We start from the raw sequence: 17468 nt of genomic DNA, 5'->3' as shown, positions 1-17468 counted from the left end.
GCCCAGGGAGCGTCCGTGGCACTGTGTGCATTCCTTTCCCCTAGTGCGGTGCTGCTGGCAGCAGATCAGTCTCCCCTGCCCTGCCATTGTGCCAGTCCCACAAAGCCCTCTCCAGGACCTAGGGGCGCAAGTGGGAGGTTCACCCAGGGGGCAGCTGGCAGCAGTTAGCTCCCCATAGAGTGGAACCTTCAGAAAAGGCAAGTGACTGTGTCACTCAGGAGGCTTGAACCAATGAGTGCCTGGTAGGAGGTCTGCTCTCCCCACTGCACAGTCTAGTGCGGGTGTTTCTTCTGCTAGTTGTGTAAATGTGCAGGAAAAAATCAGAGACACTGCCTGCCTGTTCCCATCTCTCTCTCTCTCCAGCTCACTAACTCACTCTCCCTCCCTCTGCAAACATTGGATTTAAACCTGCTCAGAATTCAGCACAGAGGAAAGCAGCGGAAGCAGCAAGCCAAGCAGCCTCTAGACTCCTGCAGCTCCAAGATGTACCATCCTGCCTGCTGGATCGTCTTCACAGCCACAACCGCCCTGCTCTTCATCCCAGGTACAGCGGGGAATTGTTTTTTTTCTCTCTGTCTGTCTAGGGGATGTGCAGGTCTTAGAGCAGAGGGATGGAGAACGAAATGGTGTGTGCATCACACGCACACACACACACACACACACACACAGAGGAGTTGCTCTGCAGCAGAGTGCTTTTAGCAGCCACTGTGAGCGGGGTTCAAAGATCTATGACCAGGCTGCTGCTTCCCTAATGAGTGCTGAGCTGGTACAGAGACCAGCTGCTGTCCGAACAGCATGGGGAGAAGAGGCTCTTGCATATGCAGGAATTGGCTGAATGGTATTTCCAGGCAAAGCGTGCAGGGATGCTCCAGAGAAGTCTCTCTGTAACACACACACACACTCTCTCTCTCTCCCCCCTCCCCGTTATTACATGCCCAGTGAATGGGGGAACCTTTCCCTTCGAAGTTCAGTGCCCTTCATCTAAATTTCTTTCCCAAAGCACCTGCTTTCCCTCTTGTATTTTGGGAGACTCAGCCCTCTATCCTGAATCGTCCTGTTTTCTCCTTCCCTCTCTGGGACTCGCTTCCCCATGCTGACACCGACTGCCACTGTTCGGGCAATCAGCCTGCGGCAAGAGGCACAGATGCTGCAACCCTAGCAAGCTGAGCAGGTGTAGACTTCCCTACAGACTTAATGCAATGCTGAGAATGCTGGACTGTCCTCCTCGCGACACTCGCCGGGAGCTTAGCATCAGGGTGTTGGAAAACGCCACTTGTAATGGGATTTATGGTAATTTGCCTCTAGAGAGTCATTCCGGGCTGAAACTCAACAGACGAGGTCTCAGCCTGGGAACCGAAACACAATCCAGCATCTGCCACCCCACTGGCCATATGAGAGGGATAACACTGACAAAGAGGGCAGGGGAATGGTACAGGCAACAGAAATTGATGATGGTTTGTGCTTTTAGGCTGAGATCTGTCCAGCTGCCTGAGACTCGGACACCCAGTTCCTGTTAAAATGAATGGGAATTGGATGTCTTAATCCCATCCTGGTTCTGTAATCCAAATGTCTCTCCTTGGTCCTGGCTGTGATTTACATTGGCATGGGAGGTGAGGGGGAAGCAGGGATACAGGGTAGAGCTCTGTGTTTAAATAGCTTGTCAGTGTGCAATTTAATTTTTTCCGCAGGGGTTGTGTGGGTAGGCAGGGAGGCAGGCTGGGGAAGTGTTAGATCTCCTACACCCCCCAAAAAAAAAACCCTCTGGTGGGGCAGAATCAGTGGGGCATGAGCTGTGGGGCTAATCCACATACTGCTGGACTGACCACAGGTCCATCAGTAGAGCAACCCCAACTTCAGGAGAGACCCCAACATCTGATACCTGTTTACAGCATCCTCTGTGAAATTTGCTCCTGAGCGGAGGACTTGTTGGTCACTTCTTAGTGGGTACTGCAATTGGGGAAGCCCACGGCTCAAAGGTGAGAGTCACACACTGTTCCTAGCTTGACCAGTTCAGAGCCGTTATGGAGGATTAGTTGCCACAGTGTTTTTAAAATCTCTGCCCAAGGCCCGTGTCTGAGACCAGTGGTTCTCAAACGTTTGTACTGGTGACCCCTTTCACCCAGCAAGCCTCAGAGTGTAAATGCTGGAGGCAAAGCGGGTTTTGGGGTGGAGGCTGACAGCTTGTGACCCCCGATGCAATCAACTTGTGACCCCTGAGGGGTCGCGACTCCCAGTTTGAGAACCCCTTTTCTAAACCAAAGAAGTGCAAAGGTAACTTTGCACAGAGAGGCGCACAGGAAACAGTGTTTGGGTAGTGCTGGGGGTGTGTGAACTGCAAAGCTCCTCTGCATTCAAGGGTTGTTTTTTTCCTGGAAAACTTCTTGAAGTCATGTCACTTTTTCAAGGGAAAGACAGAGCCTCTTTTTATGAGCGAGGGTGGCTTGCATCTAAAAAGCTCTACTGAAGAATTGGCAGCTTTCAGAGTCCCAGAGTTGAAAGTAATAAGGGGCCGTCAGATCATTTAGTCCAGTGGTTCTCAAACTTTCGTACTGGTGATCCCTTTCACACAGCAAGCCTATGAGTGCGACCTCCCCCCTTATAAATTAAAACCACATTTTTAAATATCTAACACCATTATAAATGCTGGAGGTGACGCAGGGTTTGGGGGTGGAGGCTGACAGCTTGCAACCCCCGATGTAATAACCTTGTGAACCCGTGAGGGTTCACGACCCGCAGTTTGAGAACCCCTGATCTAGTCTGACCTGTGAATCGCAGGCCACCAGCACTGCCCGGCACCTGTACTCTAAATCCAACGGTAACAAGACCCACAGGAGACTAGACTGTTATGTGCCACTGGCGGAGACATGAAAGTGCTCCATTTAATTGCAAATGAATTGACATTTGGCAGGTGTGGAATTGCTGTGGGTGACATGTTGGTGTGAGGTTCTGCGAATTCTCAGTGGTGAGTTGCAGGGCTCTGTCAAAGGTGCCCACCAAAGCAAGGCAGAGCTCTGCCTTGCTGTACTTGGGAAGCTCCTGTGCTGTGCAGTGCTCTGCAGGTCCTGGGCCCCTGCTATCCTAATGATGGATGGGACTGATCCAACTTTCAGGCTGTGGCATCGCTATCAGTAATGCGGAGAGTCAAAAGCCAGGGTTCGAGCACTTCAGACTTGGGGGAAGCTTGGTTCTGGTTCCAGAGAGGAACTTTGAAGCTCTAGCCTGTCTTTTGCATTCTGATGAGAAGTCAGTCTGCTCTAACTCTGATTCTCCTGTGGCCTGAACCAGACTATAGGAATTTGCCATACTGAATCAACCATTGGTCCATCACATCCAGAAACCTGCCTCTTACATTGATCAACAATGCCTGATACTTCGGAAAATGTCAAATACCCTTCCTTTAATACCCCTGGCTAGCCATGTAATGCGGTGCACAGGGGAAGAGTTTCCTTCCTGACCCCTGCAGTGACCAGTTTATGCCCTGAAGCATGACATTTGAATATCTTTATTTACATAATTCCAACTGTTATCAATATTATCCAGCTTTTGTAAACCTAGCAACAGTATTTGGGTCACATTCTGATTTCAGTGATGCTGGAGTAACTCAATTAGCATCTGTTCAGTCCCTCTAGATAGAGGCCAGAGTAGTCGAGATTAGAATCCAGCCCGCCAACCTCAGGCACCTGTTCCACAGTGTTGTTTAGGAGTGTCAATTATTTGGGGAGCCTGATCCCTCATGCTTTATGTATGTGAAACTCCCACGGGATACTCGGAAGCAGGTCTCAAGCTTAAACTGCTTTCCCTTGATCTTTATGCTAATCCTGCAGGGTGCTTCATGTGAGGTGTGAGAAGAGAACTTGCTCAAAAGGTGTAATTAGAGTGAAGGAAAACATCACAACTTGAAGGCTCCTGCAGAAAATAGCATTGCAAAGTTATTATTAGCCATAATGGCTTATTTGCAGGTTTTTTTTCCTCTTTCTCTCTCTCTCTCTCTCTCATTCTCTCCCCTCTGTTCTTTTCTATATCTTCTGTTTGGAAAGATGCGTTTCTCCCAGAGGGGCTCATGTTGTCTTGTTACCAATTTACTCTTGTGGAGTCTAAAGACACGAAAGGTTAATGCAATAATGAAACCCTGACCCCTCCGGTCACAGATAGCGCCTTACTCTGCAGCTTTTCATTTCTTGGTAAGACATGTTTCCATCTCGGAATAATTTCTAAGGCTAATGCTGTTGTCTCCTGGTGCCTTTAGGGAAGGGGTTCGGTGGCCATAAATTGCTTTCCGAGGCGAAATCTCTCTGATGGGAAGAACAATGAAGGTTTTTAACAAGCCTGGAGCCGCAAGACAGAGAGGTGGTGGGTGGGAAGCTTAATTGTGAAGCCAAAAGCAAGTGCTTCAAACTGCAGGGGCATCTCTGGGCAGTGAGTTATGATTTGGACTGGTGGGGGATGTTGTGGGTCAGATAAAGAAATTGGAGGTGGGGTGGGGCAAAGTATCATGAGTTACTCTGCATGGCCCATAGCATGATGTGTGAGCTCCATAGGTGACCAAGACACTCTATGCATGTGTTTCAGTTTCCATTGGCATTGATATTTGCTGTATTCATATGGACACGTGTTCCCCATCCTTGCAGTTTGAGTTGTTCTCATGGAAGCTGGGTTAGTCACTTCTTTCCAAGCTGGGGTCTAAAGAGGAGTCCCTCAGATGGTCACATATTGACCCTCAGGGTCAGAGGTCTTCTTAGAGGTTCAGGGCCAAGCTGTGCCCCGAGTGACAGGCGTGTATCTCTCTTGAAGTCAGTAGAATTATTCTGAACTTAACCACTAGTATAACTGTGAGTGGTGTTTGAGGTACACTGGTGTAAATCAGGAGTGACACCACAAAAGGCAATGGAGCTACACCAGTGTAAACCTGGAGTGAGACCGGAGTTAGGCCATTCATTGTCAATCCTTTTGTAAAGACTACATTCAGGGACAGATCCTCATCTGCAGTAAATCTGTATAGCTCCACAGAGTGCAATCCCAATAACCAATCTGGGACATGAGATCTTAGAGGTGGCTGAGGCAATAGCTACCCACTACTGATAAAATTGGGCCACGTGCCATGACCGTTTCATGCCTTGGAGTGGTTAGCCTGCAATGTCATTGCATAGCAAGGCAATGCCATCCAGTGTTATCCCAGTGAGATGCTGCTCTGATGCCGAGACACCTGTGGGACTTCCCTCCATTAGCTTGTTAGAGTGTGGGATGGACCAGAGAAGACTGGGTCTGTCCTGGGAATGAGTAGACAAGCTGAGACATGTTAAGCCTCACCCTTCCTGACACAGAATCCAGGCAGAAGATCCAGAATCCAGCAGGGGTTTTGTAGGGACAAGCTGAGTAGGCAGCCACCTGGAGTGCTATGCATAAGGAGTTGTTGGTGAAATAGCATGAGAATTCTGTGGTCACTCCCCACCAGGCCACCCTGAGCTGCTCTGCTTTGGCTGTGAAGATTCTGGTCCCCTCCAGTAAGAGGTTCCCTATTTCTGCATCCTCGCGCCCATGGCCTTTGTCACAGCTGTGGCCTGGAATGTTTTCACGATGGCTGCCTCGGTGCTTCTACGACATACACTCTCTCTCTCTCTCTCGGGCTGGGGGCAATTTGGGAACGAAAGGTGCCTGAGTTTGACCAAGTGGGGAAACAGCAGCAGCTTTTTGAGAGGAGGAGACAGTTCTGTGTCCAGGAGGACTGCTGAGCTGGGTGGGGTGAACAGAGCAATGACGGGGGGGATGCTGAGAATCTGGTCTTTGCCTTGGCTCGCACCACCCAAAGGCCCAGCCCAACAAGGGAGCCCAACACAACAGCCCTATTCAAACTAGGTTCCTTATCTTTCATCTCCAACCCCAACACTTCCATCTGTGGAGCAATGATACTTTGCCAGGGGTGTCACTGGATTGCTGGCCCCCGAGCTCCTCTGCAAAATCCCCCCCGAAACTCTAATGTCTGATCCTTGTAGGAAAACCTATTAGCTGAACACTGGCTCCCTTGGTTAATGAAAGGCAGGGGGTGGAATAGAAGGGCCTCTGTGGTCCTGTATTTCCTGCTGCCAAAACATGGTGCCTTGGAATTGAGCAGCTGTTACTTAGCTCTCATGGCTGGCTATAAATTTTCCTTTATTGCTTGTATCCCTGTTTTGCTACCCCCTCTGCCTGCCAGCTCCTCATCTCTGCCCCATAATTCCCCAGCAAATATTTGGCACTGGAATGCTTTTAATCTCCAGAGTCTTCCTTGGGCAATTCATTCTGCCTCACAGCCCTTCCCTCTCCCACCTTCTTTTGCTCATGAATGAGGTCCAGATCATCCCCTCCCTTGATGACATCCACTAGCATGATCTCTGGGAGGGTCCTCTCAGGGAATTCCCCATCTCCTGCTGTCACTGTCCTGTTGTGGGGGGGCTTGATCCATAAATCCATCCCAGCAGACCCCAAGGGATCCATGTAGAAGCCTGCTGCCTCTGCAATGGCTTAGTCCCCCAGCCACTCCACCTTTTGCTCCAGGGGATTGGCATCTTAAGGTGAAGATGGGATCATTCATCCTCTCCTGCTTCCCGTTTGCTTCCTGCCACCAGCTGAACAAAGTCAGCGACCATCTGGTCCCTTAGCTGTTCCTGCTCTGTTATCTGCAGTTGGACCCCTTTAGTTCCCAAATGCTACCCAGAATCGCTTAGAGTGGCTATGGCCGTACCTCAAAGGAGGCGCTGTAGCTACCATCAGGAGAATCGTAGGGTGCGTCTAGGCCCCCAAACTGCCAATGTAAAGCACTGTTCATTGTACCTGGTGGCCAGAGCCCCAGTAAATAGCTTTGAGATTGGCTTGTTGAGGAGGGACTGTAGCAACCGTAGCATTCCAGCACCCTGGGAGGTGACCCCTGCTTCAGAGCTTGATGAAATTTTTCATGGAAAACCTTTCTTTTCCCACCTGAAAATTGCAGGTTCAGTTTGAAAAAAAATGATTTGTGAACTTCAGTGAATTGTATTGGTCAACAAAAGAAAAAGAATGGAAATATCAAACCAGTTCATTTCAGTATTTCCTGAACAAAATATTTTGGCTTTTCATTATGGAAAAATGTTTCATTTTGGAATATACCTCGAATTTTTTTCCAAAAACAAGGGGGAAAAAAGCAGCTTTTCGAAATCCTCACAATTGACATGAATCAAAACATTTTTTGACTTTTCGGTCTGCAGCACATTTGAAAACATTTTCCTTGCATGTTGGCCTGAAACAATTTTTTTTTAACCTGCCCCTGAACAGGATATTGAATTATTCAGACAGCCCTATCTTACTTCTCCTGTCCCTAAAACAGCCCTTGCTCCTTTTAATCGTGGCCCATAGTCACCAATAACCTCTGTGCCCCTGACACCGATCCCCCTTTCCTGTCTCGCTACCTCCGTCCCGCTCTGTGGTGTCCTGGTTAGATTGTGCTACAGGACCACAGAGACCCTTCTATTCCACTCACCGCTGCCTGCTGGGTAGAATCAGAGCTGCTTTCCTGTGTGTCATGGGCTGCGTATCACCTGACTGCAAAGGGAGGTTTTGCTTTAGCTCAAGTGGCTGGGGCAGGTGCTAGGAGGGCTGGAGGATCAGAGTTTTCGTCCTGCTGTCACTGTGGGGATGTGCAATACCATAATGTGCAGCACACTGACAGCCCTGGCCATGGATTTGTTTCAATACTTCCCTTCCTCTCAGGGATTAATTAGTTGTTGGTGCGATGCTTTGAAGCTGCAAAGTGCTAAGGACAATTATTTTGCTTTGATTTTGTCTCCTCATTTTTCTGAATGGGGCATTCCCCTGGGTGGCCCATTATCACCTCCACCACCCAGGAGCTGGTTTCTGCACTCGAGGTGCCGTCATGGCTGTGATTGAATCTGCAATGGCAGCCTGCATGCTATGGTTCCCCTCCATGCAGTGCCAGTGTGTCAGCCCACAGGCCCTTCTTGTGGCCAGGTTCCTGCCAGCTCAGCCCAGCCTCCCCAGAGCTGAGGCCGCTTGACAAGAGTTAGCAAGTCAGTCAAACGGGCTTGAGCATGTGACTGAAGACCAGACACACATGCCTGCCTTCCTGGCTGCCTATCATGAGACATAGATGTTAGCACCTCCCAGTGCCAGTCTGTGTTGCATTCACAGCCTGGCTGAGAATGCCTGGTTGGATCACACAGCACAGCACCAGCCGGTGTTCCTGGGCCTGACCCGCTGAAGACCTCTTATGTTTGCGCTTGTGGGCAAGTAAGCAGAGCCCAAGGATCTGAAAGCAAGAGGCCTCTGCCCAGCAAGGCTTTCCTTCCCGTCTGCCTTTCATAGGGATCAGAGAGGTTAGCCAGATTTAGCTTGGAGCCCAGTGTATCCAGGAGCCAATTGTTCCCCTCAAGGGAGGGCGGGTCCTTTGTGCAGGCACAAGCGCGTTCTGTAATTTCAGTCTCTGGAGAGAGGATTTTGGATTTGATTCTGATGCACAAAACAGTGGGAAAGTGCCCAGGAAAGGGAAAAGAGTCACAGACACACAGGAATAATTTAAGGGATGGGTACGAGCTGTTTTTATGCACACGTACGCGCGCACACACACACACACACACACCCCTTCCCTCTTGCTCAAAGGAGACCCACATATAGACAGTCTATATCTTCTGCCCCCCTGGACGTTACCTCTGTGTACATACTGCCCTCTACGCAGAGGGCCTATGCTCTTACACATTCCCTGATCACATACTGCCAAACACAACTATGCATGCAGTCCTCACCACTCTTCCCCTCATGCTCAGCCTCCATGTGGAGACATCATCATCCTTACCCACCTAGATGTGTCCTCATTCACAGACCCTGTTCCCTCCCTCACTGGGGTATGCACACCCCACATACAGAGACCCCTAACCAGTGGTGGAGCCAGGTTTTGCGATGGGGGACAATGGCTCATTGGTGGGGGCTTGGAGAGTGAGCCTGCCCCATGCTCACCCGGCAGTGGTGGCTCCTGTCCCATGACTGCAGGACTGGGCTTTGTTCCTCACTCTGGATGAAACCTGAGGTTGCCACACCATGAGGTTGCTCCTATGTTGTGATGGAGGGGCAGCCAGGCCAGATTAGAGCGAGTGGCATTGCAACGTGGTGCATGGGGTCACAGTGCCCTGCTGCTAAGCCCACAGGGGGGAGCTGGGCCCAGCACCATGGCACAGGAGCTGCCGCTGCTAGGTGAGTGTGGGGCGGGCTTGTTCTCCAGCCTCATCTGAAATGCACTACACATATGGCTAAAGGCTGCTGTGGGGAGGAGGGTAGTGGCAGTCATCCCCTGCTCCTCTATTAGGGTGTATGTGTAATCCAAGGCCATAGCTTGGTGTGCACTGTAGCACAGGGTCTGTTCCTCAGACAGCTAGTGGGCCGGGAGGATGGGGTCCGTGCCCATCAGCCAGGAATCCCTTCTGTGATGCTAGCTGCTGTCTTTGAAGGCCTGTGAAGGCCTGTCTCCTCTGTTTCTACATGTTGATGGACTCCACGCACCCATTACAGACTCACCTGCATGCTCCCAGTGCTGCTTCTTTTCCAATACTGCTGGTCCATCCCGGCTCAATAGGGGCAGCTGACTGCAAGCATTTCCTGCTTAGGTGCACGCTATTCTTATGTGTATTATCATAGCGCTTAGAAGCCGCAGTCGTGGATCCAGACCTCCATTGTGCTAGGTGCTATATGAACACAGAACAAAAAGACAGACCTTGCCCCCAAAGAGCTTACAGCTGAAGTGTAAGAGAAGACACCAGAGGGATACAGCCAGACCAAAGAGGAAACAGTGAGACTGTAATGAGCAGTATGATAGGTTGTGGTCTAGAATGGCTTGCTTTGGTGTCTTTGTCTTGAGTACTGAGAAATCTTCTTCTTGAGTTACCCCCGTGATACTGAAATTTTAAGCTGGAAATATTGTCAGTGACTCTTGTTAGAGAATAACAGTTTTAACCCTTCAGATCCCAGCACTGTCCTACCCCACACCCAGCACTGCCAAATGGCCTCGACAACAAAGAGGCCTTTCAGAATATATCCAGCTGGCAAAGGTGCTTAGGAAGGATGGTCTTGTGCTTATGGCAATGAATCGATACTAAGGAGAGCCGGGTTCTATTCTCAGCTCTACCACCTATGCCCTGTATGTGCTTAGACAAGTCATTTACTCTGCCAGTGCCTCCGTTTCCCATCTGCACAGCTGGGCTAACCACATTTCCCTACTTCTGGGGATGCTGGGAGGACGCATTCATCACTATGTGTCAGGCACTCAGACGTGATGGTGATTGGGGGCTGTGGAAGCACAGAGGTAGGTAGATGGGGTTTTCTCTGAGAAATGACCCCATTTGTTGCACCTCTGCCTTGCCTGGGATCACTGAACAGGATTCCACGGGGCCTTTATCCTTCAAGGTTATTTATCATTATTACCAAACCCACCCGGTGTTGGAGAACGTGTATGTGGAACGAGGGTGGTGTGTGGCCACTGCCAGCACTTGCCCTATGCTCTCAGAGAAACACTGGTCTTGCATACAGCTGGGACACAAACCAGTGAGAGTCCATCCTTACTCGGGGTGCCTGCCTTTGAAATATGGTATAGAAGTAGGAAGCTGGCATTGCCTAGGGAACAATGCCTCTCTCTTTCCCAGGAATGCCCCCTTTTCTCTCCCACACACAGACATTCCCCACTGCAGAGAACCGAGCTGCAAACTCTCCTTCAGGATGGTGCTATAGAGCGTGGAGTGGCCTAGGGAACAAAGTGATGTCAGGTCCCTGAAATGGGCTCACCTCACTCTATCAATTCCTTACTGCTGCAGCTGGTCTCTGTCTACACCAGCTGAGGATCTGGCCCAGGGATGCTTTAAGCCAGCAGTGTCAGAGACAGGAGTTCAGACTCTGCCTCTGCAGAGTGGTTTTCCTGCTGCTGCGGATGCCTGTTACTTGGCCTGTTACTCATCTCCAGTGGGGGACACCAGACTGATGGGGAAGCTGCTGATCCCTGAGCCCGAGAATAAGTACCTGGAGCACATTTGTTCCGCTTTAGTGTCATTTCAGTATGAGCCAGAGGGACGTAAAGGGATTTTTTATGCTGTCTTAAAGGCTGGGGCTAGTAGTGGATAAGGCACTGTGGACACCAATCCTTCATTGCTCAGGAGCTGTAGGGAAGAAGTTTTGGCTGGTCCCAGCAGGGGACCCAGTGCTCAGACCAGCATAATGTAACTGCTTTATCTCTTTGGCTGAGGGTTGGCTCCAAGCATAGATAGAGGCTGTAATTCCCCCAACACTGGGTGATTTCTCCCTGCTGGGTATGAGATAGATCTCCTGTATGGGGGAAGTTTGAGTTTGCCTTTGAAAAGCGCATCTGAAATCTTTGGAGCCAGCCCTGTGCCGCATTTCTGTGGAGCTTAGGGAAGCGAAGGTTCTGAGCCAGCATCAAGTGAAACACAGTGACCTAAATCTTCAGAAGTGACTAATAATTTTGAGTGCCTCCATTTTTGGGGGCCCCAACCTGCGATACCTTTCAAAAGCCCTGGCTTCCCCTTTCTGGAAATCAGGCTGCTTTAAGGTGTGCTAAGCCAAGTACCCACAGTCACTAGTTATTTAGGGAAAAAAAATGTCAGCCAGTGGTTTTGTGTGGTTTCAAACCCACCACAGGCAAAATTCTCCATCTGAGCATCACCTCAAGCTTTCAGGGTAGCATGAATCAGAGTTGGGAGAAAAAAGTTACTACTCCTTTGCATTTTAAAAGAGTTTCTCATAGACTCCATGTCCCTGGTGTGGTCACTAGGTGCAAATGCCTTTGTGGATAAATTTTGCTGGTGTGAATCCTTCACCAACTCAAAAGGAGAGATTTTTCAGTGGCATGAAGGGCAGCTCCCATGGGAACTGAGCAACTTCACTTCTCTGCATTTGCCTGCTTGCTTCCAGCAGATTTCAAGCCAGACAAATGTTACCGTCCAATATGCAATTTGAAATCTGTGCCCTGCTTGGTTTATGACGCAAGTCCTCCAATCAAGACACAGAAGTGATGCTACAGGACTGCTGCAACTCACCCGGTGTGCATTTGCAATGGCCTGCAGATTGAGAATTGTGAATAATTTTAAACACACTGCTCTGAAGGGCCAGATGCACACACATGCGCCCGTTGGAACCAGCAGGAGTTCATGCAAAACTGAGGAGAAGGGTAAGATTTGCTGAGTTAAATGATGCCTTCTGAATGGTTCGCCCAAAGCTAGTTAATTCCTAAGATGAAAGAGTCAGCTTGTGTGCTGATGTAAAATAGGCCTAGCTTTGCTAAAGTCAGTGGAGGCTAAACAAACGTACTGAGTAGGAAATTTGGTTCAGAGTGACTGGGAGGAATGTATGTGTGCGGTGTGAACCCAAGGAAACAGGAAGTGCTAAGTTTCGCGTAAGTTTAGTTTGTGCATATTGATCTGTGCCCGTTATGTTTGGCAGTGATGGGGCATTCATCGTTCTTTCTTTTGACTCGATCTTGAGGCCTTTACTTGGTATGTCGTCCTTCTCTGCTCAGTCAGAGCTGCGCCTGCAGCCAGAGTTCCTCTAATGAAATCTCTTTGGGACTGAAAACAAATCAAGGAGGTTTCCTGTGCGCATGCAACTCCTTTTGAGATCATCCTGCAGGTGCATTGGCTTTCTTCACCAAGCCCTCCAGCTATACAGGGAGCAGCCTGTTGCTTTGTCAGCCCTTCTGAGCAGCCTGGTCATTCCCTGCACCCCATTCCTCCCCGCTACCTTTCATCCCATCAGGCTGAGCTCTCCTGTTAGCTGTTCTTTACCATCAGTGAGTGCAGAGAGGGAAAGAACTCAGCCCTCACGCTTTTCCTTTTAATCCAAACTTAAAAATAACAACAGCTCTTCTGCAACTTCTCTACCTCCTAGTCATCTCTCTCTCTCTCTCTCTCTCTCTCTCTAATGAAGGCATGGTAGCGATAATTACTAGTGCTGCAACAGCACATACAAAAGGGTCTTTGACACTTATTGCTCGGTGGGTGGGTTTTTCAGGGAACTCCTCTTTGTTTCAATCTCAGGGAAGAAAAGTTTTTTTTCCTGCCTGTTTCTTTAAAGAGCCCCGGTTGGATTATCACCCCGTGAGGGAGGGAGGGAGTGCTACCAAGCAAGGTGCCCCAAGCAGCTGGGTTAGAGAGAGAGCTTGATGTGGCATGGGAGGTGTGCTCTGCCACGGCTTGGTGATGTAACCCGTCCACTGAGAAGACAGGAGTTATGCGATGGGTGCCACTACCTATGTTTTGTGAGGCGCAGCTCGAAATAAGATGTGCAGGACCCTAACTAGCCACGCAGGGCCTTATAACAGCATCTGTTGTAGGACAGGACTGGCAGCAGGGTGGCTTGGTGGTGCATGTTTAGGGTTCATGGTGGAAGGTTTTCACTCCTGTGGTCTGGGAAGCTTTAGCAACTGGGAAGGTTGAGTCAGGATGTGTCCAGAGGGCGGCTGGCTCCTCAAGTTTATCCTTTGAAAGGGCTGTGTGGCAGTGTGGTGAGAGAGATGAGGGAGCTCATACGTGCTCCCTTGCAAGGTTTGCTGATATCTGGGCAGCCTAAAGCAGTGTGTTGGTATCGCCGGCACATGTTGAGGGCAGGGCCTGACTGTTCCCATCTCATAAGTGGAATAAGTGACCTATGTGGGCCACTGTTTCAAGCCAAGCACCTCAGGAGGGCACTGTTGCCCAGTGTTTGGCTGGCTGATCAGGCCCCAAAGTGCCCCTGAGTGGCAAGAGCAGCCCTTCTTTGAAACCTGGGCTCCTTCTCTGTGAAACCTGCTTGATTCCACTCACCCAGAGCATGAGTGTAACGAAACTGGGCTGCGGGGGAGGAAAAAAATTGAAGGAGTTACCATTAGCTTTGTTTTCCTGTGAATTCTCTACTAGTGGAAAGGTCTGGACTGACGGACCGGGAGACTGAAGCCATCTGTGTGTCCAGAAAGCAGCTCCAGCTGCGTCCGTGACAGTGCACGTGCCCCACCCGCACTCTGTCCTGAAACAGAGGGGCACTCGCTAAAGGCGAGACGGAGGAATTTTGACCTCCCTGGCACATCCAGTCCGTGTCTTCAGTTTCTGCATACTCCTTGTGTAGTGCTCACAGCCAGGCACTCAGCACGTTACCTGCTATCCCTGTCACAAGAGGGATGTGAAGCGATTCCTCTGAGCACAAGGCAGCCCATTTGGCACCAGTACCGCTCCCTGGTCCTGTCCCTTGAGTTGGTGAAGGATTCACACCAGCACATTGAAATTTTTTCTTTACCTCCCTTCTGCCTCCCCCTGCTCAGCCCTGTCCTCACCCTAGTTAAACCAGGCCAGCAATCGAAGGCAGCCTCGATGTTTCTTTGGAACAAATCGGCTGTAGCAACAAAACCCGACTCAGCCCGGTGCAAAAGCAGGAGCTGGCTCAGCTTGCAGCCTCGCTCGCTGCAGAGCTCAAACAAAGAGAAAAGTCACTGACATTTCCAATGGGAATATTGCCCAAGCACGTTTTGTGTGTGTGTGTGTGTTCCTTGCAAAGTATATAAGGGGAGGTTTGGGCTTCCGAGTCAGAGACCTAAGTAGACATGGGGGTTGGGAGGGATGATGGGGTATCTTCTCCCCCCACCCACTTTCCCAAAACACACACAATCCTTGAGAAAAACATTCTTCTGCTGTCTGCCTGCCAGCCAATTCCCTCTTCTCTCCTGACTGTTTACTTCTGGCTTTTGTTTCCCATACTTGTTGCTATGCATGCAGCGTGTGGAAGGAGCTCCAGCGAATATAGGCCACACTTTGATTGTTCGGCAAGCTGGAAAATGACGATTATAATATTTGACAGACGGGAAATGTGCATGGGTGGTGGGAAATCTCTGTGCTTTCAGATCTGCTCTGTCAGAAACAGGATCTTGCAAGGGCCTTCTGTGGATATCTCCCTGCCCAAAGGAAGTGGTGTTTGCAGAGCAAGAGTGGGTTAAAAGAAGAAAAAGTCTTCCCTTCTGAGAACAAAGATAGCGCTTTCTTCCATGTTGCTCTGCGATCCTGTCACATCACATAAGCTAAGCAGTGCCTGGCTGGGTCAGTAATTGATTGGGAGACCACACAGGGACAACTAGAGTGGTTGCTGTTAAAAAGTCCCTGCTTGCCAGAAAACTGCACACATGCTTATTTCCTCTGCTCACCGTGTGGCACCTGTTGGCAAGTGCTGATTCTCTAATATTGCTCAGAAGACACAGAGAAGAGCCTTAGGGAACTGAATGGAATAGAACCATTTAGAGGGAATCAGGAGGTGGTAGTGGCGCATCAGTAGGTGGCGTTCTTCTCTGAATCAGCACTTAAAGATGGGACCAAGCTGCTTAGTTTCAAACAGGCACACTTTCTAAAGTAGGAGGGAGGGGTGCATGGATCTGAAATTTTGGGTGGGGCCTATCTCCAATTGTTCAGCATAATTTTAGGAGCATGCTGTGCTGCTCAAGATTTTGCTTCTGGGTTATAAGATCAAAGTACTAATCCACTCATGACCATTAAAGCTCCTGTGGTAATTTTGTCAAGTCTAGGAACATTAATCTCAATGTCCTGGGGAGATTCCAGTTTATGTAGGTGCCCCAGTCTCCTTAATTTCTCTCTTTCATTTCTGTTGGGTATAATATTCTTCACTTTCTGTGCTAGATTGTCAGGCCATGTTGCTGTGGATACCACCGTGTTCCACTCCAGAGGCAGCTGCTTTGCTGTGGCTGATGAAGTAATCATTTTTGGTAAATTAACTAAAATGTCATGAGACTTCATGGAACCCTTTGAGATCCATTCAGCCTGACTTTTAGGGGCTCTGTGCACCCCCAACTCTAGTTGAAGTCAATGGGAACTCTGGGTCCCCAGCACCTCAGATTGGTCCCCCAGAAGTCTCAAGTCAGGAACCCCAAGTCAGTGGCTATTTCTGAAAATGTTGGGTCCAGTGACTGGCCCAAGGTCACAAATCCAAGGCAAGAACCCAGGACTCCCAGCCCCACACTCTAAAACCAAGCCACATAGCGTTTCAAATCACCTCTGCTATTATTCTCTACTCTTGTCACCCTCTGTAGACTCAGACTGTAGCTCTTATCACTGTCTCGGACACACCTGGTCCTGCTGGCTATTCCCATTTATTTAATTAATTTTAATGGCTTAGGCTAATTTCCACTTTATTTTTGTATTTGTTTAATGTGATCACTTCTAATGAGGCTAATGACATTTAGTTTCCATGATAGCGCATTTTAATTTGGTCATTGAAATGTCAACATGAGCCAGCAATTTAGTATCTACCTATCACAAAAAGGATGCCAGACAATAGGCTTCTCTCCCCGCCATTCCATCTCTCTTGTTATCTTCCAGCTTGCAGGGCCAGGCTGTGCCATGTGGCGTCCACCCTCCAGGCGAGCGGGGACTCGGTTCTGCAGTAAAACATTGCAAGGATAAAAGGCGAGGGCTGTCGGAAATGGAACCTTTTGAACTTGTGAGCATGACACAATTCGTCAGATGTCAGAACCTCTAAGCAAAGTTAGCTTTGATAGGCAGGGAAATCTGTCAAATAGGTCATTCTTCTCCTTGTGGCATTTTATATCTGTTTTTGCCCATCCATCCACCTAGCCCCTCTCCTTTCTATCAGCAGAATGGCAATCATTTACATTTGATATAGCACTTTTCATCCCCCAAGTCCTGTGCAAAGCACAGACTGGATTCTGCTTACCTTAACTTGAGGGTGGCACCTGGGCAAATCACATAAGGGAAAAGCGAACAGGATGTCACCCTTGATGGTGACACAAGACTTACTTAGGCACTGAAATGCAGTTGGAACAACCCCTGGTATGCTCATTGTTTGAGTCTGAACTGGGAACCTTTAGCACTAGAAACACCTGGGGCTCTCCCACATGAGTTGAAGGAACAACTAACTGCATTATCAGGCAACTGTATTAGGCTTACGTGGAGGTGGCACACACGGTGCTAGTGGGTTGTGCAGTCATTTCCAGCTAGGAAAGGTGACAGTCAGTCATAGAGCCAGCACCCCGGAAGAGGTTACAGGAAGGAGAAACCAAGCATCCCAAACTGTTATGGACAATGCCATGGGATCGTGATGGGCCATGCAGAGCAGAAAGTAAGTTGCAGCCTGATATTGAGAGATGCAAAGCACCTGCAGCTGCCAGTGACTCTGAGCCTTAGAAGATTGGGCCATTTTATTTAAGGTCTCACTGAAAAGAATGAAACCCCCTTTATATGAGTGAGGGCTTGTGACGAACTGGGACTGTTCTTAATGTTTGCTCTGAACACTATGTTGGTGCCTCAGTGTCACCTATGCAGTTCTTAAGTATCTAGGTGGTGGGATAAGGGTGTGTGATTGCTACAGAGGAAGGGGCCAGTGCACCTAAATGCCAGGCACTCTGTCTCCTAGCAACTGATGGCCTGGGCCCCTCCTCTGCAAAGGTGCCAACTGAA

At 49.4% G+C, this 17468-nt stretch overlaps 1 protein-coding gene across 1 annotated transcript in view; it reads left to right on the top strand.

Annotated features, from left to right (window-relative positions):
- Window positions 1-394: 394 nt before the first annotated feature.
- The window catches only part of LOC116837739 (opioid-binding protein/cell adhesion molecule homolog), a 703728-nt gene continuing 686654 nt past the window's right edge, over window positions 395-17468 (top strand). The window contains exon 1 of the mRNA XM_032802392.2: window positions 395-544. Coding sequence (XP_032658283.1) covers window positions 484-544 — 61 coding nt within the window. The 5' untranslated portion in view covers window positions 395-483. The remainder of the gene's footprint in view (window positions 545-17468) is intronic.

This window comes from Chelonoidis abingdonii, chromosome 18, assembly GCF_003597395.2.
Source record: "Chelonoidis abingdonii isolate Lonesome George chromosome 18, CheloAbing_2.0, whole genome shotgun sequence".
NCBI classification, from domain to species: domain Eukaryota; kingdom Metazoa; phylum Chordata; order Testudines; family Testudinidae; genus Chelonoidis; species Chelonoidis abingdonii.
This window is presented reverse-complemented; position numbering and strand designations above follow the sequence as displayed.